This window comes from Mus musculus, chromosome 2 (genome assembly GCF_000001635.26).
Source record: "Mus musculus strain C57BL/6J chromosome 2, GRCm38.p6 C57BL/6J".
Classification (NCBI taxonomy): domain Eukaryota; kingdom Metazoa; phylum Chordata; class Mammalia; order Rodentia; family Muridae; genus Mus; species Mus musculus.
The window spans coordinates 29234522-29256576 of NC_000068.7; the positions used below are offsets into that span (position 1 = coordinate 29234522).

Genomic DNA, 22055 nt, shown 5'->3' on the forward strand with positions numbered 1-22055 from the left:
AATCTTGGGTTGAGCCTGGCTCTATACTCAACCTCCCTACTCAGGAACTGACAGCGGGAGCAGCCAGGCAACTGTGCATCGCTATCCCAAAGTTTCACATTCCTCACTCCCTCCACCCGCCCCGCACCCCCTACATGGAAGGAAGGGAACAGAGCCATGGCCTCCTCCCCAGAGGCAGGGAGAAAGCCAAGTGCTGGGGGAATTCGCCCTAACAAATTATTTCCTATTTCTTGGTAAGAAAAGTTGCAGTGGCGATGAATTATTAACAAGACGGAAACGGAGATTGTGTTCGCTGCTGGTCCTAATTCGGATTGCCCTGCCTCCCTGACTCCCCCCTCCCTCTCTGAGCTCCTCTCTCTGGCTAGCTCTCTGTATCCTTCTGCGGGTTCATTGATTTATCCCATCTTCTTCCTCTGCCCCAGTCAACAGCAAGGTCACCTGCTTCACTCTCACGAATCAGCAGAAACCCAGAGTGACAGTCGTCCAGGGAGACTTATTCTGTAGGGACAATTCTCCCATGTTCCCTCAATTCTGCAGGCAGGGAGGACAAGCCGTCCATTCTGGGCCTGATACTCAACTCTTTATTCCAGCAGAGTGCCATCCAGAGTCTTAGTAATTGTCCTCTTGCCCCAGGCCCAGCCTTAGCAACCATGTCCAAGGCAGAGGTCTATTTTGGACCCAGAGTCTCAGGCCACCTTCCAAGCCTGTTCTGGCTTGAGCCCAAGTCAGCAAAAACATTTCTTGATCCTTCACCGTACAGGGAAGCTTTGGAAGAAGGCAACTGGAGGCCTTTCATTTCAAACCTGCCCACCTTTGTCCTCCTAGAACCTTCTATGTGCAAGAGTAAAAGCCCAGGAAAGCAGGAGCCAGCAAGCCTCACCTTAAGACACCACCCAGCAACGGCTTTATGTAGAGCCACTCAACAACCAAGCAGGGACTTTTATGACGATGTGTGCACGAGAGTCGTGTCCAGGTCGGGCTGTGGGCACAAGCAGCAGCTGAGGAGATGCCAACCCTAAGACTGTCTGTCTGCTTGGGGTTGTTGGCTTTAGCAATGTTTTCATCTTTCTCACCCCCAACAGCCCTTCAGAGTGCCTCATGACACAGGGCTGTGCATGTGGCTGAGACACCCAGGAGATGGTCTGCTGGCTCAGGGTGGAGAGCTAGACCCTGTTCAGACTTGCCCTGCCTGCAGGGACACAGAGCCTGGCATGGCTGGCTTCCTCCATCAACAGAGCAGCCACAGGGAGTGCGGGTGAGTTTTGTCAAGGCAGTGACTACATGAGGTTTAATCTCTCCAAGAACTTAAAATTGTCTTTAAAAGAAAAAAAAAAAAGACTCCATTCTGCTTTGCCCTGGGCATATGTGAATTCTTCCCACAGCCAGACTTCCAGGAATGTTTGGGGTGGGAAACTCTTTCCCAGTTCTGAAGCGTGCCTGGCACCCAGCCGTACGGCCCCCACATGCAATGAATGCGTTCCAGGCCCTCCGTGTACCACCTACTAAGCAGACACATGTGAGCCCCTGACTCGGAAGAGGATGGTCCTCTACATTTGCATACATCTAGACACTGGGTGCTCACTACTACAAAAGGGCAGGCCTGATTGGATTGCTCTGTTCAGAGAGCCTGTCTGTCTATCTTGCACATGCTCCATGGTGCCTGTTCCGGGACCTTTTGTGGTCCTATTTTCTCTCATTGATGCTATCAGAATTTTCCAGTTCATTAGAAGAAGGTGAGAGAGGGGCCTCATGAGACCAAGCTTGACCCCTCCTGACGTTTTCTTTGAGAGAGTCTTGCATATCCCAGCTGGCCTCAAACTCCCTACATAGTTCTGGTTGACCTTTGACTCCTGCTCCTCTGGCCTCTGCTTTTGAGAGCCAGGATGACAGGTGTGTATCAGCACGGCCAGTCCATGCGGTGTTGGAGATTGAACCCCGGGGCCGTGTGCATCTCAGGCAACCTGTTTACCAACGGATACAAACCCAGATCCGAGCCTGCCTCCTTCTTCGCCAGGATCTCCCCAGGCTCCAGGGGTCCCCCCTCGCTCTTTTCCCACCTATGGCATCTGCACACCTCACCCCTGAGCTCACACTCCGGGTGGTTTGCCCACCTACCCACTGAATTCCCCGTTAGGGGCTACACTCAGCACCTGAGCAGCTTGAGATATTTACTTAATTTTTTTTTAACAAGTAAATGAAGAAAAGGAAAAGGGATGGGAGGAGGAAGAGGGAGGAAGGTAGGCTTGGAGAAGAGGAAGCCTCTGGTAAAGTGGATTATTGATTGGAGACTTAGAAAATGCTTAGAGGGTAGGAAAAGCTCCCGTTCTTTAAAAGCTTGTGCAAGGCGTAAGCTAGACTCAGGCAGCCTTCCCAGAGAGGACCTACTCTGCTGACATGAATATTTCATCACCAGGGGGAAAGGCAGGCTGTGAGGATTCCAGCACAGGGTGGGTGGAGTGAGGGCAGGGTAGAATGGTCCCTCCAGACAGCTCTGGGGCCATTAGAGCCCTGGCCATTCTGCTGGCTGGTGGCAGCTGTCCTGAGCTTGCTTGCCGAAGACTAGGGCAATAGGGCTGGGGCCTGGAACAGACACAGACAGCCAAAGGCACCCACAGGGGCAACGTACCTAATCACCACTAACTAACTGGTAACTCTGTCCCAGCCCCTGTCCTGTCCCCACAGGAGACACCACCAGTCCCTTGACTTCCTCTCTCCAGCTCATCCTCTAGCTGGCACCAGGCGCCCTGTGTAAAGTGATGAAGTATATGTCTTCCCCTCTTTAGCCTCAGCACTTGGGAGTCTCAGGAGCGCAAGCCTTGGACTCTAGTTCTGCCCATTGCCCCCAACACAGTCCATCTCTCTCTGATCTCCAGCCTCTCTCCAGCTAGCCTCTGCTTCCTTTGCAGGGGTGGGGTGGGCGGGGAGGTCCATAAGTGTGTGTGTGTGTGTGTGTGTGTGTGTGTGTGTAGGTTGTAGAGGTTAGAAGACAACCTCAGGTATCATTTTCAGACATTGAGAGAAAGTCTCTCATTGGCCTTGAATTTTCCAAATCATATAGGACAGCTGCCAGTGAGCTCAAGGCTGGCCATTTGAGCCTCAGGGATCCCACAGCCAGGATCACCGGCACCTTACAAGTGCTCGCCTTTGTGAGGGAGTTCCAGGATCCATTTAAGTCCTTAGTTTCCTTGTCAAGTCTTTGCTGACAGAGCCATTTCACCATCTTCCCCAGCCATCTCACCAGCTTTCCCATGTCTTCTCTCAGACCGTGGCACTTCTATCTGAGGGCGCCACCCAGTGGCAGGTATCTGAACAAGCATCCCTTGCTAAGCACTTCCCTGACCCCTCCCTGAGGACACCTCCCTGGCTCTGTCCCAGCTGCCTATTTGTACACTTGACCACAGTGTCACAGAATGACATCTTTGGTTAACAGCATGTTTTGTGACCTCCTCAGGGTGCTCTGAGAAGACAGGACAGAGGATGGCACATGCAATGGACTTATGGCTGCAGAGCGAGAGCCTCTTCGGTGGGTCCCCTCTCTGGGGACCTCAGCAGCCAGAAAAAAGTCTTAGGCTAGGTGTGACAGAGCATCCAAACAGATTGGGATGGTCCCTGCAGAGGGCCATGGGTGGTTTCCTACTTTTCTTTGGGGAGTTAAGAGATGTGTCAGAGCCACAAGGTGGGACACACCGGGCAGCTGCAGACTCTGTAGGTGCAGCCTCAGGTCAGGGTGAGTCTCGGCCAGAGGTGAAGCATTCATCAGCTATTGTCAGTCATTCGAATGTCACTCTGCGGAAGCAGCTTCAGACAAAAGGAAGGGATACAATGTTCATGGGTCTTAGGTTCAGAGATCTTCTCTGGTAGTGGGGCAGGAAGCTAACCAATGAACTAAATAACCAGATAGCCAACCAATCAGCAAACCAGCTAATCAACCAGCCAACCAGCTAACCAATAAACCAATTTGTCAACTAATCAACCAGCCAACCAGCTAACCAATAAACCAATTAATCACCCAACCAACTAAACAGCTGTAAGAGTTCATCTTTATCATGGATTTAAGAGGATTTGAAGTCCTCCAGGAGATACATTTTTGAGCATGTCTCTTTTCAGGGAGGTTTAACGGAAGAAGGAAGCCCTTTGTTCTCATCAACTAGGCTGTGCGCATTGGTCCCAGCTGCAGAGTGGACCAGTGACCTGAGCATCAGTGTTCCTCTCTCTGTGCTCCTGACTATGGGGTGGCGTGAGCAGCCATTTCTCACTCCTGCCACTATGATTCCCTAACCATGAAGACTGTACCCCCAAACTGTGATCCCAAATAGTTTTTTTCTTCAGTTATTTTGTCACCACAAAAAGAAAAGCAGCTAATACCCCAGTCAAAGGTAGACCTATGCATGCAACTGGGTTTGGGGTGACGAGATGGTTGGTGGAAGACCCTCTGGCCCACCCCACAGTGGAGGGCCTGGGGACACCCACAGCCACAGCACAGCACAGCACAGCACAGATCTCGGGATTTTCCTAGGCAATGGACAGCTAACGACTACTCAGGAAGTTCCAGAATGTCGAGGGCAGAACTATTGCCTGCAGACCTCAGATGGCAGGATGGCTTCCCATCTTGAGGCGGGCAGAGGCATCAGTAGGACCTTCTGTCTCCTCACCATCCCTATTCCATACTTTCTCCAGGTGAGAGCATCCCAAGCACTTGGGAGCTCAGGTGAGCAGGCAGGCAGGATTGCCCAGTGCTAGACAGACAGACCCGGAACCATTCCCCGCCCCCTGCCTCTCCCTGCTCCCTCTATTTTTAGGTCCATTACTGTCCATTGGTGGGTATAGTTTCACCACTCCATCCCCAGAAAGGCAGATCAGGTTCCTCTAAGCAAAGCCACCTCGCTTTCGCTTGAGCTGGTGCGTGGGAGATTGCATGCTTCCAAATAGACGCGGAGCAAGCGAGTTATCAAATAAGTGGATTAGCAAGCTCCATCTCAGCTCAAAGAGCAGTGGGCGGGAAAACACAGCATCACTCCTCCTCAACCTCCTTCCTCCAGGGCTGATGGGGACTCTGCTCAAAACACACGCGCGCGCGCGCGCGCACACACACACACACACACACACACACACAGAGTGATGACAGCTACCTCCAGCTTCCTTTCCTTCTGAGATAATCAGAGAGACTCCCGTCAGCCGCAGAACCTGGGCAGACACTGAGATCTACAGCCAGTATGCTAGAAGCTGTGTGAGCTTGGGCAAGTGACTTAACCTCTCTGACTCCAAGATTGCTCATATTTAAAATTGCTCATATTTAAAATATCCTACCTGTATAGATTTAGTTGAATTAGTTTATGTTAACTGCTTAGTAAACACTAGGCACTAAGTGTGGCTCTAATGAGTTGCAGGGTGTGGAATCACAATGGCTAGATAGCGAGAAGACACACCCTGACTTCCCTGAGGTTAAAGCCTTGGAAAGCAGGATCCTCTTGAGTTGCATTGCTGGCTACTGGGGTTCACAGGTGACTCTGGCTGTCCCACATGGGAAGTGCCCACACAGTGTGCAGTCTTGTGTTTGTATGTGCATACATGAATGTTTGCATACATGCTTGGGTCCTGTTCCAGACAGCTCTACAGGCTTTCAGACAGTTTTGTGATTCTGTAAGTCAGGATCCCCCACTGAGGCTTTCCTGCTGCTGAGACAGGAATGGGTTTTGCCTCTAGTCCTCCTAGGTCATCTTTGGTGTCTGGGAGTAGGATGCTTCTCTCGGTCCACCAGTAAGTAGGATGGAGGGAGTCAGGAGTGCAGGGGGGCTCAGGGGTATATACCCAGATCCCCTCGTTTATTCTTCCTCTTTTGGGGAAGGCAGAAATGTTGCCCAGCTATTGCAGAGGGAAGATCTGTCCCAAGGAGCTGGCCCAACACAGTATCAGCCACATAACTGTTAGTAAAGGTTCTGAATTGGGGGGCACTTTGCCTTCCCAGCACCACTGACTCTCCCTCTCCCCTCTTGCTGCCTACTGCCTCGTGATCCCCCAGAGGGGAGGGCCCTCTGCAGGAACCTGCAGCATCCCCCGGCAGATGCCTCTCCCAGCCTCCTCTTCACCTTTGCCCAGCAGCCGTCAGTGTGCCTGGTGGCGGGGATGTACAGGGTCTTGGTTAATTTCCACTTATTTCCCTGGGCAGTGCTTCCAGTCAAGTGGACAAATGATCTGGTGGCAGGAGGGAGATGGAATGGGGGCTGAGGAGGTCTGAAGCGTCCCCAGAGATATAAGACAAACTACACTGGATCTTCCTCATAGAGGCGTGGGGAGGGGCGGTTCTAGACACACACCTGCCCCTGCCAGGGTTGAGGTCTGGTTATCCAAGTGGGAGTTCAATTTCAGCCCCTTCCTACAGCCAGGTCTCCCCACAACTACCCACGGTCACCACAGCTATTCAGACCTGTGAATAAATGAGGGGAAGAAGGCTTGGGGGAGGCAAGAGGACAGAGCTCTGAGGGGATCCTGGCTTTGGTTGTGCAACTGTGGGTGTCTCTACCTCCCTAAGTGTCCCTCCCTCATCTGTGTGACAATTTTATGGAGAGGACGAACAGGTTACATACATCAAGTGAAGAAATAGGCACAATATGTATGGTGCCAGGGGAGATGGGCCAGCACGGAGGGGCACGTTCCCAGAATCCTACTTCAAGGACTGTCAAAGGTGCTGACTCTAATGATCATATATGTTCCCACCACCACCATGTCCTGCCTCAGCCTGGCCTTATACCATCATGGTACTGCTGCAGGAAAGCCATTGCTGACAGGGCTAAGAGTGAGATCCCTGACTCCTGGTGTCTTCAAGATACAGTTCAGAGAGGTAGCTCTGGGGACAGAGGTGACAGTTTTCAAGGGCTCACCTAGGTGAGCCGGAAAGTGAGCCCATAAACCTGCCTACCAGAAGAGCAGCTCCAGCTCTCGGCTGCTGCAGGTGGCCTCCGGCTTAGGTCCCGTGAGTCCTGCCCTGTGTCCCTGTATGAGAGCAAGCTCAGGGTGGGAACAGTGGGAATGGGCAGATGGAGGCCCAGGGTGGAGAGCCTTGTGCCTCAGGGCTAGGACTCCATCAGGAACCTAGTACTTGCTAGGAATGAAGTGCATCTCAGGCACTTGTGAGCAGGGCCAGCAGCAGCAGCCAGCGGCCAGCCACTGGTTTTGCCCTGGGTTGTCTCCACTATCGCATGCTTACAGAGTGGGGTTCCTCTGGCCTTGGACAATCTCCGACTCTTCTTAAGTTTGGACATATTGACTTCATATTTACTATATAGCAGTCCCAGTGTGGGAACTGTCCTGGATGACTGGAGAAGGAGAGGAACAGAGGGGTACCTGGAGAGCTGATGGGGTAGGGGTGGAACACAACCACCCCACCCACCCACTGATCCTCCACAGAGAGTCAGCCAACATCTGTCCTAAAAGACACACTAGGAGAAACTGGCCGGAGAGTGCAGTGGTAAGTGGTGTGGCTCCCTGTTCCCAGGCCTCACTCAGGCACGGCAGCAGGAGCCTGCCCCTCCCCACCATCCACTTTCTCCTGCTTTGGAATCTTCCAGGATTTCCATCTCTGACCACTGCCCCTGTAACTCTGCCGTGCACTTTGACTGAGGTGCCATCTTTGCCTGTTGTCTCTTTGTGTTTGTCCCATTTGTTATTCTAGCTAATTCTAGCATGGAACCATCTTTTCTCTCTGGGCATTCCTTTGGTTCTGGCTTCACCTCATTCTGAGAAACATGAAGGCCTGAAAGTGTCAAACCCACTTCCAGATGAGAAAGGAAGAGCTTGGAGTCACAAGGCCTCATCCAAAGTTCCACAGTCCAGAAGGGGTCAGTGTCAAAGCCAGCCTGTGCCAAGTGCCTGCCTCAGCTAAAGGCACAGTACTCAAAAAACTAGGGTAGGAGCCGTGGACACGGCTGAGTTCATGCATAAAGCTATAAATTCAACCCCCAGCATGGCAGAAACTAGATGTGGTGGCTCATGTCTACACTTGTGAGGTGGAGGCAGGGGGAATCACACGTTTAAGTTCAGCCTCAGCTATACAGCAACTGCAATGCCAAGTTTGGTTCTATGGAACCCTGTCTCAAAAAATAAGCAAAATAAAATAAAAACTGAGATGTGAACAGAAAGGAAGCTGAGCTCAGAAAGGCGGTAGGCCCAGGATCTCCGAGTCTTTGGTACTCTGAGTAGGTATCTCTTCTGGGTCCTTTTGTGTCCTCACTACTTTGAAATTCTGTTGATCATCTCAGGATGTCTCAACCCAATGCTTGCCACCAGAAATGTCAGAAACACCAGTGACCTCCACCAGCCTGGCATTCAGTGGCAGCACAGCCCATCCTTTCCTGTCTGTCTACAGCAGGAGACTTCTCTGTGCAATGAGATGCCCTCCCAGGATCTCTTCTTGTCCTGGAAGGCTAAAGGCCAGTGCGGGCAACTCCAAGACATTGCAACTGCGATAAGCAGAGAGCTGGGCAGTCCCACAGCAGTGAGGGGAAAGTGAGTGCTTCCAGTTGCCCTGGATCCTGATCGGAGCCCTGGGTCTTCCTCAAGGTGCAGCACTTATCCCTCCTCTTCCTGGAAACCTTCCTGGCCCATGGCATCCCTCTGCCCATCCACTCACTCGTCCAGCAAACCGTTCTCAGGCATGAAAATGACAAGAAGGCACTCTGTTGTTGTTGTTGTGTTGTGTGTGGTTTTTTTTTTTTTTTTTGAGACAGGGTCTCTGTGTAGCCCTGACTGTCCTGGAACTCACTCTGGAGACCAGGCTGGCCTCGAACTCATAGAGATCCATCTGCCTCTGCCTCACAAGTGCTGAGATTAAATGCATATGCCACTACTGCCTGGTGGGAGTCACTCTTGTTAGAGCCCTATGAAGCAAGTATCTGTGTCAGACACTGAGCTGGTGACAGTGTCCTGGGTGTGGTCTTCTACTAGCCCCACCCTATGTTGAACTTAGATGGCGTGGGACTGCAAACTGTCATATCTCTGGAGGCTTCTTAGACAAATTGGATGTTGACACATTTCAACATGGGAAACTCAAGATGATGGAGATGAGCTACAGGCTAATGATCAGCTCTGACTAAGCACCTGAAGGCTCTGAGATTTGCTTCCTTAGTCAGGGAGATGATGACATGGGCAAGGCAGGCTCTTAAATGGAGAAGCTAACGTGTTGGCAGTGGTCCTTTGTTATTTTTGTTTGTTTTTTGTTTTTTGTTTTGAGCTTACTGAAATCTACCTATTTCTGCCTTCTTGGTGCTGGGATTAAAAGTATCTGCTACCAAGTCCAGTGCTTTTTTTTTTTAAGTTAAAAATTATGCTGGGCAGTGGTGGTGTATGACTTTAATCCCAGCACTTGGGAGGCAGAGTTGGTGGTGCTCTGGGTTTGGACAAGTTCTAGGACAGCCATGGGAACACAGAGAAACCCTGTCCTGAAAAACCAACAAATATATAATGTGTTTTGTATTTTTGTCTGCATGTATGTGTGCAGTACCCATGGAGGCCATAAGAGAGCATCAGATCCCCTGGAACTGGAGTTACAAATGGTTGTCCACCAGGATGCAGGTGCTAAGAATCACCCCTGAGTCCTCTGCAAGCACAGCCAGAACTCTTAATTGCTGAGACATCTCTCCAGCTTTACCTCTGTCTATTGAGACTGGATCTCATTTGGCTCAGGCTGGCCTTGAACTTCTGACCCTCCTGCTACAATACCTGTCAGCGACTGAACCTTGAGCTTTGTGGATGCTGTGCATTCCAGCAGCTGAGCCTCATCCACTGCCCAGTGTGGAGAATTTGAATGGCTTATTCCAGATCATGGAGCCCAAAGTAGTGATGCTAAGATGTATTTGCAGGTCTCTAACTATCACCAAAATAGGTCTCTGCCTTAGAAGCAGCCAGTGTCTCACTTGCACAGACCATAGTCTTGGTGCACTCCACCCTGTTGCTCAAGGTTTCAGCCTAGAAGACCTCTGCCTGACCCAATACCTTTCTCTTGGGACCCCCAGGTCCCACCCCCGCCCCCATTCCCTGAGAAGTGATCAATACTCCCTTTAAGCTGCAGAGATCCCAGGGAAACTGCAGACCCCTTGAGCCCTCAAAATAAGCTTTCTGATCATAGGCCAGACCCTGTCTGTGTCTGCATGCCCTAACAGTCTAGCTTAGCCAGTCTGGGGCAGGGCCTAGGAGTCTGTTTTTCAGGCAGATGAGGCTGGGGTCCAGGGACCACACTCTGGCAATGAGGCTTCAAGATATCTGGGCACATTCAGTCCCTCCTGCTTCACTGATGTTGTCCTAAGTCTCAGGTTCCGTCCCTTGGCATAGAGAAAAGAATGGAGGTTGCAGGCAGGATGTACTAAGACACTGCCCATCCAGGCTCCAGTTCATTTGCCTCATGCCAGAGGGGTCCTAGGAACCATAGCTGTCACCCTGTGAAAAGTTAAAGGAGCCTTTTCTGCCGGCTCCCCACCCCCCCTCTTCCTCCTCCTCCCTCCCTCCCCTTCCGGGGCTCCCTCTGTGACCCGCAGCTCTCATTGAAATTTTACCCTTGCCCAAGAACCCACTGCCGAAAGCTCATCCCTATTCATTTTCCTTGTGCGTTTAGAGCCAATAGGTTTTTATTTATTCATTTATCTTGTCTTTTACCCCCCTCCCCTTCCTTACCAGGCTGGAATTTACAATTCAATTCTCTAGTGGCCTTGCTGAAGGACAGGAACCTGGGACAGTAGGGGTCACACCCTGGGACTGAAAAGGGCAACTGCCCTTTTGTCCTGTCTTGTACTTTAGGCTGTTCCAGGGTTCATGCTCTGTTTGCCTGCATGCTGGGACAGGCAGGCCCATACTCCTTAGCAGGAGGATTGCCAGAGAGCAGGGATGAACTGGCCCTAGCTTAGAAGACTAAGAGGGCACGGGGTGGTCTGGCTGCCACCAGGGTGCCCTCTGCTGGCTAGCTAGGCACACTTGCTCTGGCTTAGGGTGTTCATCTACCACCTGCTGCTGCCTGTAGCTGAGAAGTGCAGACTGGGATGTGGTCAAGGCTGGAGTGAAGCAATATACTCCAGGGAAGCAGAGAAACCCAGGCAGCCACGGAGGGAGTGATAACAATGGTGACGTAAGATAATTACGGCCACTGCACATTAAAGCACTCCCCCGTGCCCGTGCTTGCTAGTGCCTGGCCCAGCTGTCTCCCTGCCAGCGCAGTGACGTTACACCTACATTAGCGTGTTTTATTGAAACAGGAAGAAAACGGAGGCTCAGAGAGGGAAGCCACGAACCCTGGTGGATAAGCACGCGCTCTGGCCACAGACGAGTTTCTGGTTTGCCTGCTAAGCTCCTTGACCTTGGCATGACTTAGGCAATCTTTCTAATCTTTAAAAAGGGATTAGACTGGGGTGTACCTTGCAGCACCTTCTGAGGGCTGCCCTCCACCTGCCCCTGTGGCACTTCATTCTCCCTAGTCTCACACTTGTAATCAAAGGCAACGCTGTACCTGCCTGTCATGGAACGTTTGCAGCCATCAAGCAAGTGATAAAATGCTCAGAGGTTCCTCCTGGACTTCCCACCTATCCAGACCCCAGAGCTCAGCATCATCAAGGTCACAAACCAGGAGAGGGCCCCATATTTGCTTCTGGTGGTCATCTGTAGCTCCTACACACTCGAATAGAAGCCATTCCCATGAACTGTCCCAAACCCTGGCAATGATTAATATTTAAAAGACAAAATCATGTTGAGACTCTGCCTGGGAAATGTGTGGTTGAAGCAGTTCCCACAGGAGCTGAGACAAGGATGCAGAATGGGAGGCTCTATAGCCTCAGCTCTAACTTTCAGGGCCCTTTGCCTGTCTTGAGCCAGCGTGGTCTTTCGAAGCTCGACAATGTCCATACATAATCCAATCTTGGCTCCTAGCCCTGGGCTGTCTTCTCTCTTTCTCCTTCCCTCACTCCCTCCCCTTCTCTAAGCTGGCCCAGGCCCAGCCACCACCTACAGTGACAGCCTCATCACCACTGACAAGCCCAAGTAGGGATCTGCCTTCCTGAGCTAGCTGCTCTCTCTGCATGGTGACTGAAGCCACCCCAAGGGACTGAGACATTTTCAGGAGTCTGGGCTGGGGACACCAGGTTGACTGTGCAATAAACCCAGCTTTCCCCAAGGACACGCAGAGGCACCAGCCACCTGCAGGGTGACATCGGACCCCTCTTGCCTGCTCCTCTGGCTGCTCTGCCCAGCCTCTGCCAGGGACAGGCAGCTGCGTCAGGCAGGCTGAGCCTAACTCAGCAGCATCACCACTTTCTGCTGTGTGACCTTGGCCAAGGGCCTTCCCTGAAGACCCCACCCCCACCTCAGTTTCCCTATCCATATGACCAGAACAAGCTAACGTCTGGGACACCTTCTCTGTGCCCACTCTGATTTTGAACAACTTGTATCCACAGAGCCATTGACCCCTTAATGTACTGTGTTGCTGCACCCATCCTACAGCTGATAGAGCAGAACCCGGAGATGGTGACACTGGCCTGAGACCTGTCTCAACGTTTCCCTCCATTTCAACATTCTGACGTTGTTTAAGGTAGAATCAGCCTGGGGGAGCCCAGGGGAAAACCCAGTAGAGTAACACTGCTTGGGCTTTCCACCCCACATCCTGAGCTCTTGTCAAACGCTGCTGCTATTCCCACTGCCCTCGTTAACATTGCCTAAGCACTGAAGTTCCTGATAGCTCCAAGACCCCTTCTTCTTGGAGCTCACATGACAAGGCCTCAGCGCTGACCTCTTGACTAGGGGATAGCACCAGCTGAGATGCTGTCCTGTCTATCTAGCCTGATCTCCCCACCCCTGCTTCCTCCTTCAAAATGCTTGGTCAGTGCCTGGCATGAGCTAGGATCATGAATGCTACTTATGTACTAGGCTGGACTGGGCAGGTTGGGAGGGTGCTCCACTAGAGCAAGGGGAGGGGGTGAGAACCCATGCAGGTTGGAGGGTAACCTTGCAGATAGTATTCAGATCTCTGGTCTGAATGCTGACTTCCTGCAAAGGAGGAGGGGCTGGCTTTGAGTCAAGGAACTAGGACTGCTGTGCAATCCCTGGCAGGAAACCATGCCAGGGTCAGCTGGCCAAGACTTCTTTCACCCACAAAATGTCACTCAGCCCCCCGGTCCTCAGGGCAGCTTGGCTTTGGCATCTTCCCTGGTGGGACTTGGAGTCGGTCTTGTATCAGGCAGGGCCCTCTGGTTCTGCTCAGCCACCCCCAGGTCTGTCTTTGCTCACAGTCCCCCACCCCTCAATGCAGTGATAGAGAAGCCATGGGGTGACTTACATGGGAACAGAACCTTTCAGGGGGGTCTCCGCACGTGATGCCTGAGGGCTCCACTTTGACCTTGACATAATCCTTCAGGCGCATCACCTTGGGCTGGCAGGCATAGAATTCCCAGGTGGGGCCCTCATCTGTGGTCACCCAGGATTTGCAGATGTCATAGTCCCCAGAGACCAGCGGGAGGCAGTGCAGGAAGAGAGCCAGCAGGCGCAGCATGGCTGCGCAGTCCGAATGGGTGGGGCCCAGAGCGGCACTGGAGAAGTGGTGGTGGGGTCAGGGGGCACTTGGGACCTCAGCATGGAAATGTCACATCTGCCAGGCGGTGGTGTCTGGGGTGTACCGTTGACTTAAGCACTGCAGGTCTGCCAATAGTGGGAGCTTGTGTTTTCCAAATGGCTGATACAGAAAATCCAGAGCCAGCGTTTCTCAGGCTGCTGATGGGCAGATCAAAAAGTTGCCTGTAACTTGGTGTCCTCCTAACCTTGGTGTTACACCTCCCCTGGAGGTGAAGCTGATCAAATCGGGCAGACTCTCAAATTGTGACAGTGGATGGAAATGGGATAAGGAGGAAATCTGCAGGGATCCGGCATGGGGCTGGATCAGATTGCTTTTAATTTTTGTCCTTCCAATCAATCCAGGTCTTTAAAGGGCCCTTAATGTGCGACGTGCTGCACACAACCGCATACCAGCCTGCACGGTGAAGATAACACGGAATCAGGAGGTGGGCGTGTTAGATGGACACAGTCCCCTCTTTGGGACTGGACTTGGTCTCTCAGACCAATAAAAAGATTTCTTTTCATATGGGCTGAAAGTGACAACAACCCTGTGAATGGACTATACAAAAAGCCACTGAGGTGCTAACTGGAGAGGCCATTTGCCTCTGCTCTGGTATGGGGCCAAGGCACGGGGGCCAGCTGACCTTGGCTCATAGCCATTGGCCACTTATTGTGAAATTCCGGAGACTTCAACTCTCACTTCATCCAGGTACCTGGGCTCAGGCTTGGCTTTCATTGTGAAGAGAAAAGAGAGAGAATGTGTTCATTAGCAGCAGCACCTGCAACAAATTAAGGGGGTGGGCAGTTAGAGACATAGAAGAACAAAGCTGTCTGGCAAAATGTGTACAAAAAATAGGTTGCATTAGCACAATCTCCAGAGAAAGCTGGGCTATTTTGTTTTTTATTAATATCTGAGTTACATGTTTAGAGATGGGCGCGCTATTAAAAAGGTGGTGTATCTCTTCATCGTCTGGAGGGTGTTTGTTCAATGGGAGTGACCTGTCTTGAGGATCAGGAACTTCCTAAAGCGTCCCCCCCCCCCCAAGAGCCAAGGTTTAACAGTTGCCTTAACACACTAGGCCAGAACAGACAAAATGTTCAAGTTGTCAAAAGAGGCCCTGAGCATCCGACAGAGCATACTGTGCTCCTCCCGCTACAGCCCAATAGGAAGGTCTCTGTGTGGGCCACCCGCAGTCCACTCCCTGTCACCCACACCACGAGAAACCATGAATTAAACGAGTTAACAGCGAGAGGCTGGGATGCCGCAAGCTTCCACAGGAATAAAGTGTTTTGTTGTGTTAGACTCTCTGACCAAGGCCAACAGTTTGCAATCATTTTAGGAGAGTAGCATCTATTTTAAGCCAGCAGTAATCATTTAAAAGCGAAAATAGATATAGCTAATAGGAGTACTGCGTCTAGAAACACATGACTCTCAGACTCTAGTGTATTCCCAGGCTTGAGCTACATGGGAGAATCAAGAGTCCTGGGCAGCATGGGACCCCCACCAAAACCCCTGGCCAACGGGAGCAAAGGTTTTGTGATGGATGTAGAAAATAAGAAAGTAAATAAGTAAGTAAGTAAATAAATAAATAAAGTCTCTGTTATTAATTATTCTGGTTATAATGCTCACAGTTGCTGCCTTTAAATTCCCTAACCTCACATATGGCGGCCTGACTCTCACCTGAAGGAAGCCCCTGTTAGCCATTATATACCAAAAGTCCCAGAGGAGTTAATTGTGTTTATATGAAACACTGCCACACAGACACAGCACATTCCTGCCCTCAGATGACAGGCAGGAGGATGGGACATTTTGGTCCAACCTGGCTGAGAGAGCTCCTTGCTCAGGGGTAAGCCCCCAGCCAGTGTTCTGTTGCAGGCTGCAGTGGGCCTCATCCATCTAGGTTAAGACCGCCCTGCCCCCTCTTGGGATGAAAGACTCCTAATACAGATGGATGAGAACCCAGCCAGACCACACTTCACACCTCTCCTCTGACGGCTTAAACAGAAACCTGCTCTAGACCCGGGCCCGGGCTCACTTCTTGCTAGAAAACTCCCTGGAAGAACGTGACCAAGCGTCTATTTTTTTTTTTTTCCAACCAGAGAAAATGTAGTACAAATAAAGTAACTCGGGCGCGGCAATGGTTTGGACGTTTCCAACCAAGCTCTGAGCTGCCCAGAAAGCAGCATGCCCCTAATTAATTCTTCCAGCAGCCGGCTCCCGACTGTTCACTAACAGGTAGGGCGCTCCTGACGGCTGGGGACGACCTGAGCGCCAGGCTGCGGCTCTCAAGGCGGGCCCAGCAGCCGGCTTCATCTGCAGGGCCGGCGGCTGCTCCTGGCTGGGACAGCGCTGGATTCCGGCTCGGGTGGGGAGGCAACGAGGCCCCGAGGCCCTGAGGCCGGAGCCCCAGCGAGCAGCAAGCGGCGCAACTTGCAAATCTATTAATTGCTTTGCAATTTTGTTGGTTTAAGCACCACACAATCCCTAGAAAATGGGGGGTGGGGGAAACAACAAAATCTGCCAGGGGAAAATGTGTTTACAACCCGTCAATCAGTTGGGCGTTGCTGGCATCGAGGGGGCACTGTGAGCTCGGCACTCGAAAATTACAGTAGATTTTTTGCCAAAAAGAAAATAAAGGGCGGGGGACTCGGGCAAGAGTCCGCGGAAAAAACGAGGTGGATAGCAGGGAGCGAGGAACCGGCAGGGGAGAGATTCCGAGTAAGAGGTTGCATCCTCGCGGATCGTTTTCTCCTTGGAAAATAAATCTTCACCTGATATTATTAAGAAACTGCAGCTCTCTGAAACAAATGGAATCAATGCGCTTTATTTTCTTTTAAGAGTCCTCAGGAACCGAGGCGGGGGGGTCTGATAGCCTGGGTATTAAAACCCGAAAATTAGATTTTATCAGGATTTCTGAACTCAGATTTCTCTGTCTTATTGAATTAGCGCCTTTCCAAGCTGGCCGGACTGCCAACAGGCTCTGCCGGAGTCTCGGGCTGTGCGCTCTCCTTGTGGGAAACTTGCCTCTGCGGGGCGCAGGGTCCCTGGGGATGATGGGGAGGCGGGGGGGGGGGCAGTCCACCGGAGGTTAATTCTTCTACCCAGGCTGGACAAAAGGTAGAAGAATTACCCAAGCTGAAACTTGCTTTGGAGGCCGTAGGAAGGATCGGGAAGGGAAGGGGAACCCCACGGCCGGCGGTTACCTCCCCTCCACCCCCACCCCGCCCTGGGTTGTCCCACGCTCACCGCTGCCTTGGTGGACGTTCGGGTTCGGGTGTCCCGGTGTCCCCAGTTCTGGGAAGGGAGCTTTCTCCAGACTCTGGTTTCTCCCTGTCACCCTCACAGCGGCTGGGAGGGCCCCAAAAAGTTGGGCTCTTGGGGGCGGGGCAGAACACCCAGCTCTGAGGACGTATAGCTGAGGCCGCCTCGTGTAGGTCCCTGAGGACGGGCGGGGCTAGCCTGAGGCCCGCAGACACCCAGGAGTCTGGCTGAGTCCGCGCTGAGCTCGGGCGCGTAGACAGTGGCGTGCACCGCACATAGAGCACAAACCGCCGCTGCGTTTTGCCTTTCCGAAGTTCGGTGCAAACCACCGGCGCAATTAATAATCACGCCTTTAATAAAGGCCAGGCTAGCATCCAGGCTGCCCCCTCATTTGACATCGCCTCCCTTAATTAAAAGACACCGAGCAAAGCTCCAGGGAATTATTCGCATTCTTTTTCCCGGCGCTGCTCCGCGGAGACCCTGTCGCCGCCATCCCCCAGCAAAGACCCGCAACTTACTCCGAAACGGGCGGACCCGAGATCTGGAGGTCCACTTCCCGTCTTTGCTCTCCCTGGAGTGCGACTCTCCACGGTGGTGGAGCCCCCTTCTCCGCCTGCCGACCCCCTCCACAGCACCGAAAGAAGTTTCTAACCTGACTGGCCAAGAGTTCTCCTTGCGCCTTTAGAGCCCAGAGGAGACTAAATTAGGGAGGGGAGCGCCGGCGGAGAAGGGTTAATTTACTTTTCATAGACACGAGTAAGCAGCGTTATTGCAACAGCCCATCCCCTCCCCACACAGGCGCTCGGATAGAAAAAGACGAGCTGGGTGGCGGGGAGCCCAGAGAGAAGACTAGCTACTCTACTTCTTAAAGATGCTGCACCCGGCGCGCACACACACCCCTCTTCCGCGGCTCCAGCCCTCCTTTAGTAGCAGCCGCCACCAGATAACTTTGCGTCCGAACCTCGGCTAGGAGGCTCCGAGTGACTCCCTGGTCCGGGGAGAACTGGCACCGTCGCCGAAGCCTTTTCAAAATGAAAGCACCCTGGCGAAACTGCGGCGCTTCCGTCCCCGCCCGCCGCCCCGGCGCTCCCCGCTCGCCTTACCCGGGCTCGGAGCAGCTTCCCGGAGCGAGCCCCGAGAGGCCGGAGACCGCCACCCTCTGGCTGGTGCTGGGTGGGCGCACGGGCCGCAGGGTTGAGAGCTGGAGACTCCTGCCCCGCGCCGCCGCTGCGGTGGCCACCCTCAGATCTGGGCTGGGGAACCCTCGGGCCGCCGGGGGGCCCGCCCGCAGCCGTCCCGGAGACGCGGGCCAGGGAAGGGGGCCAACCGCGCGGCTTGCATGGCCCTCCCGGGCCGATCGGGAGGTCGCTGTTAACAAGTGCAAACTTTTGGGGCCCCCTGGGCAGCCAGGGGAGAACCTGCACGCGCGCCCCACTCAGCCCCTGGCCTGGGTGGGCTTCGCCGCTGCTGGTCCAGGCGCCTGAACATCCCCCTGGCGCGGCGCCGGCCAGATGGCGGGGCGCCTCACCGCCCCCCTGCACTCCGCTCCAAGTTAATGCCGAGGCTAAATCCTCTTGCCATCACTCACGGTCACCATCGGGGCTTTTATCTCCCGGTCTGATCCGGGCTGCGTAACTTCCTCTGTGTGGCTTTAACACACCATCCCACCACGGAGCAACGGTCTTCTTAAAGGTGCAGGAAGGAAATACTGCGAGGCTCCGGGGACGAGCTCGGCCCGGGGAGGGGCGCGGCGAACAGGGGTGTCCCGGCGGGCCCGCGGCCAGGGTGGCCCCAGCAGGCGGCCGCCGGAGTGAGCCTGCTGTGGGGGGTCGCTGCCTACACATCGCCTGTCGGCCCGAGGACCAACCGGTCCCTGAGCTCGGGGTGCATCCTCAGCGGACTCGGGTCAGGCACAGCGGAGCTGCATCTCCCTTCTTCCCAACTGTGGGGCCTGACTCGGTGCCAGCGCCCAGGGGTGTGGGGGCTGCCCCATCGGCACCAGGGAGGGGGCCAAGTGAGTCAGCCCCCACCCCCCACAGCCAGGGCTCTAGGCTGCTGCTCCTCGGTTTCTGTCTCTTTCTCTCTGTGTGAAGCGCTGCCACCCAGAAGGCCCTGAGCAGTGGGTAAAGGGGTGGGTGGGTGGATTTGGGGAGCTGGGGAGGGGGAGCGCTCTGAGCGCACAACCAAAGCATGAATACCAGCTGACACATCGCCGCCTCCAGCCTGATGGGCCCTGCTTTTGACGGAGAAGCCAAGCCAGCTCTGCAGGGAGCGCAGAGTAGGGGGGCAGGAGGGCCTTTGCTAAGGAGCTCTCTGCCTTCCTGGGGCAGGCCTGGGAGGACCACGTGGGAGGACTCCAGCAGATGCCGGGCAGAGGCCACTGAGTTGACTGCCCTAGGACAGCCCTGTGCTCTCTTCAGCCCCCTGGAGGCTTCCTGCCAGGCTGTGTGCAGGCTGTAAGAGTGCTTCCTGGTATTCCCAGGGGCGCTTTGTGGGTCTTTTGGGGGTGCTCCTGGTCCCCTTTGGGTGGGTTCTTGCTGCAGTATTTACGGAGATGTCATTTGGATGCATCAAGAACAAAGGACCTAGAGGGGGTGGGGTGGGGGGAGAGAGAGAGAGAGAGAGAGAGAGAGAGAGGGAGAGAGAGAGAGAGAGAGGGAGAGGGAGAGAGAGAGAGAGACTGGTCCAAGGTCACAGAGGGTGTCACTAGGTTGGCTTGTACCTCAGCCCCCACCCCACTGCCTCCACTCACACCCACTTTAACCCTTCCCTACTCCCAACATCTCCCCCTAAATCTTAACAGAGGGTTGTTCTGTTGGTTATAACATTTGGAATTTTGTGACAAAGCAAGCAGGAAATGAAGAATTAAAGATTGTCATTGGTAATAATGATGATGATAATAATAACAAACAATTTATAGAGTGCCTTTCATGTCAGACTGCATGCAAAGTGGCCTGTGTGCACTGGTCCCTAGTTCTTCCCCAAGCTGTGTGACTTAACCTCAACTTGGAGTTTAGAGACCTTAAGTGGCTTGGCCAAGGTCATGCAACTAAGTAAGATTTTGGTTTGGGAGATGGATCTTCATGTTCTTAATTGGATGCTCCCCCACTGACTGGCTTGCTGGATTATTTGTGGCATGACACAAGTTCTTTCAGAGCCTCAGTTTCCCTGTCTGTCGAGTGTGACTGGCAAGACCTTTCTTTTCTGAGTGCCAACTTGAACACATCCTCAGATTTCAAAGAAGGGCCACCCCACCAAGCTGTCCAGGAAAGCAGATGCAGGCCAATGTCCTCTCCCCTAATACACACATATTCCTATCCTGGCCTCAGTGTCTCCAACCAGAGGGAACTCCTTGGAGGAAGCAGGCAGACCACAGCCTCTCAGATTGTAAGCATTTGTGCCTCAGGCAACAGTGAAGGGCACACTGTGGGGCTTCTGCCCAGGGTGAGTGATGACCCTGTAGGCCTTTGGCCTGCTGTCTCCCCCAGGCAGGGCCATCAATCCCCAGCAGTGCCCTGCTGTTACATCATACAGTGTCTGGATGCCTTCAACAAGGCATGGAGAAGGATGCTTTTAACTTCCAGTTCAGATGACCCGGGACCCTGGGCTGGCTCTACTGAGTTTCAGGATGGCTCTTGTGACCCACGCATGCAAAGATGCTGCCGCGACAATCACAGCACGGGAGAGAGACTGGGCTTTCTTGGCCCCTCACCTAACTAGCCGTGTGCATTTGAGGAGAACTTTTCTTGCTCTTAGCCTCAGTTTCCCCGTCAGTGTGAAAAGGGGATTTATCTGGGAGTGCAGCCCCTGCTTTTCCATCCTGAACTGACTGAATTCCACAGCAGCCTCCAGGAAAAGACATTCCTTTCAAAGAACAATAAAGTGCCCAGGAATGAATAGGATTCCAGCCATGTAGAGGGACCAGGTGGCCCGGCCCCGTTCATTTCTAAACTGCATTAAGGTGCCTTCTGACAAATGACCTTTCACTGGCAGAGAAAGGCAGCTGAGCACCAGAGGCAGAAAAGTGTTAATGAACACCCCCACCAGAATCACCGATAGCTCCCTCTCTAACGCGGCCTAATCATCTTCATTGGTGGGACTCTGGCCCTCACTGTTCTGTTGTAATTCAAAGTGTGTGTGTGTGTGTGTGTGTGTGTGTGTGTGTGTGTGTGTGTGTGTGTGAAAATCTGTTACTGAAAAGCATTCTTGAGCAATGCAGCAATGTGGTACAGGCCTTTATTTTTTAAAAGAGATGTGTGTCTGAGCATGTATGTGTGTGCATATGCTTGTGTCACATACGTATAGAGAAAGACTATACAAAGGCTTTGGAGACATATATCAAGCCATAAGCCGGGGAGATGGGAGATGGGACAGGCTTTGTCGTAGATATCTTCCCAATGCCTTCCAAATCCTTTGCTATCAGGAAATAAACAACAGGATCAAGGAGTAACAGGAAATTATAAAGTCACATGCAAATGAAAATGAGCTCTGCAGTGAGAGGTGACAGATGAGGTCCAGCCCTCCTGGGATCCCAACACAGACAGACAGAAGGAGGGACAGATCAAGTGAACGCATACTACCAAAGGAAGTGAGCCTTGAGCTCTGAGCTGCCCACACATTCTGGCCACACCCACAGTAGCTGCACTCTCTGTGCCAGACCAAAATTCAGATTCTTAAGAAACCCTTGTCCCTTTGACCTTGATCAGTCGAGATATAGAAGAATTGGTGGCAGCTGCCTGGGACACATCTGGGACCATTTAGGGGTTTGGAGACATCCCAGGGTCTCCGATCTCTGCAGCCCATGTTGGTGTGTGAGATGAAGAGCGGGACTCACTCCCAAGGCATTCCCTAAGGTGAAGACTCCAGGCAGCAGCAGCAACTGCAAGCTGCATTCAGCTCCTCCCTGCCCGTTCTCAGCTGTAATCTCTAGATCATACTCCCATTAATTATTATTACCGTATTAATCATACATGTGATTAATTCAGTAATGGTGATTCATAATTGATTGCATTTTATATGGCGCCTTTCATCCACACATCTCCCAAGATGTGCACAGCCTACAACAAGACTCACATAGAGCAGGACGTGTTCTTAGCTCGTCTGCATTTTGTTGAATAAACTTCTCTTCACAGAGGCAGGGGGCTAACAGTCTCTGGGCAGACTGGGCTTGCCAGCCCTAGCTCCTGGCCCATCTCTCTGAGCAAAGGCATCCTGC

General features: G+C 52.9%; 1 protein-coding gene and 1 long non-coding RNA gene across 4 annotated transcripts in view; both read right to left on the bottom strand.

Moving 5' to 3' along the window:
- The window catches only part of Ntng2 (netrin G2), a 53374-nt gene extending 39796 nt beyond the window's left edge, over positions 1 to 13578 (bottom strand). For all 3 annotated transcript variants that reach the window (NM_133500.2, NM_001305805.1, NM_133501.2), the window contains exon 1: positions 13307 to 13578. In NM_133500.2, coding sequence (NP_598007.1) covers positions 13307 to 13519 — 213 coding nt within the window. In that variant the 5' untranslated portion in view covers positions 13520 to 13578. The remainder of the gene's footprint in view (positions 1 to 13306) is intronic.
- On the bottom strand, positions 10595 to 18472 carry 6530402F18Rik (RIKEN cDNA 6530402F18 gene). The gene is made up of 2 exons (NR_029460.1): positions 17944 to 18472; positions 10595 to 14357 (listed from the first exon to the last, which is right to left on the bottom strand). It is a non-coding gene; the product is annotated as an RIKEN cDNA 6530402F18 gene (long non-coding RNA).
- Between the last annotated feature and the right edge of the window lie 3583 nt (positions 18473 to 22055).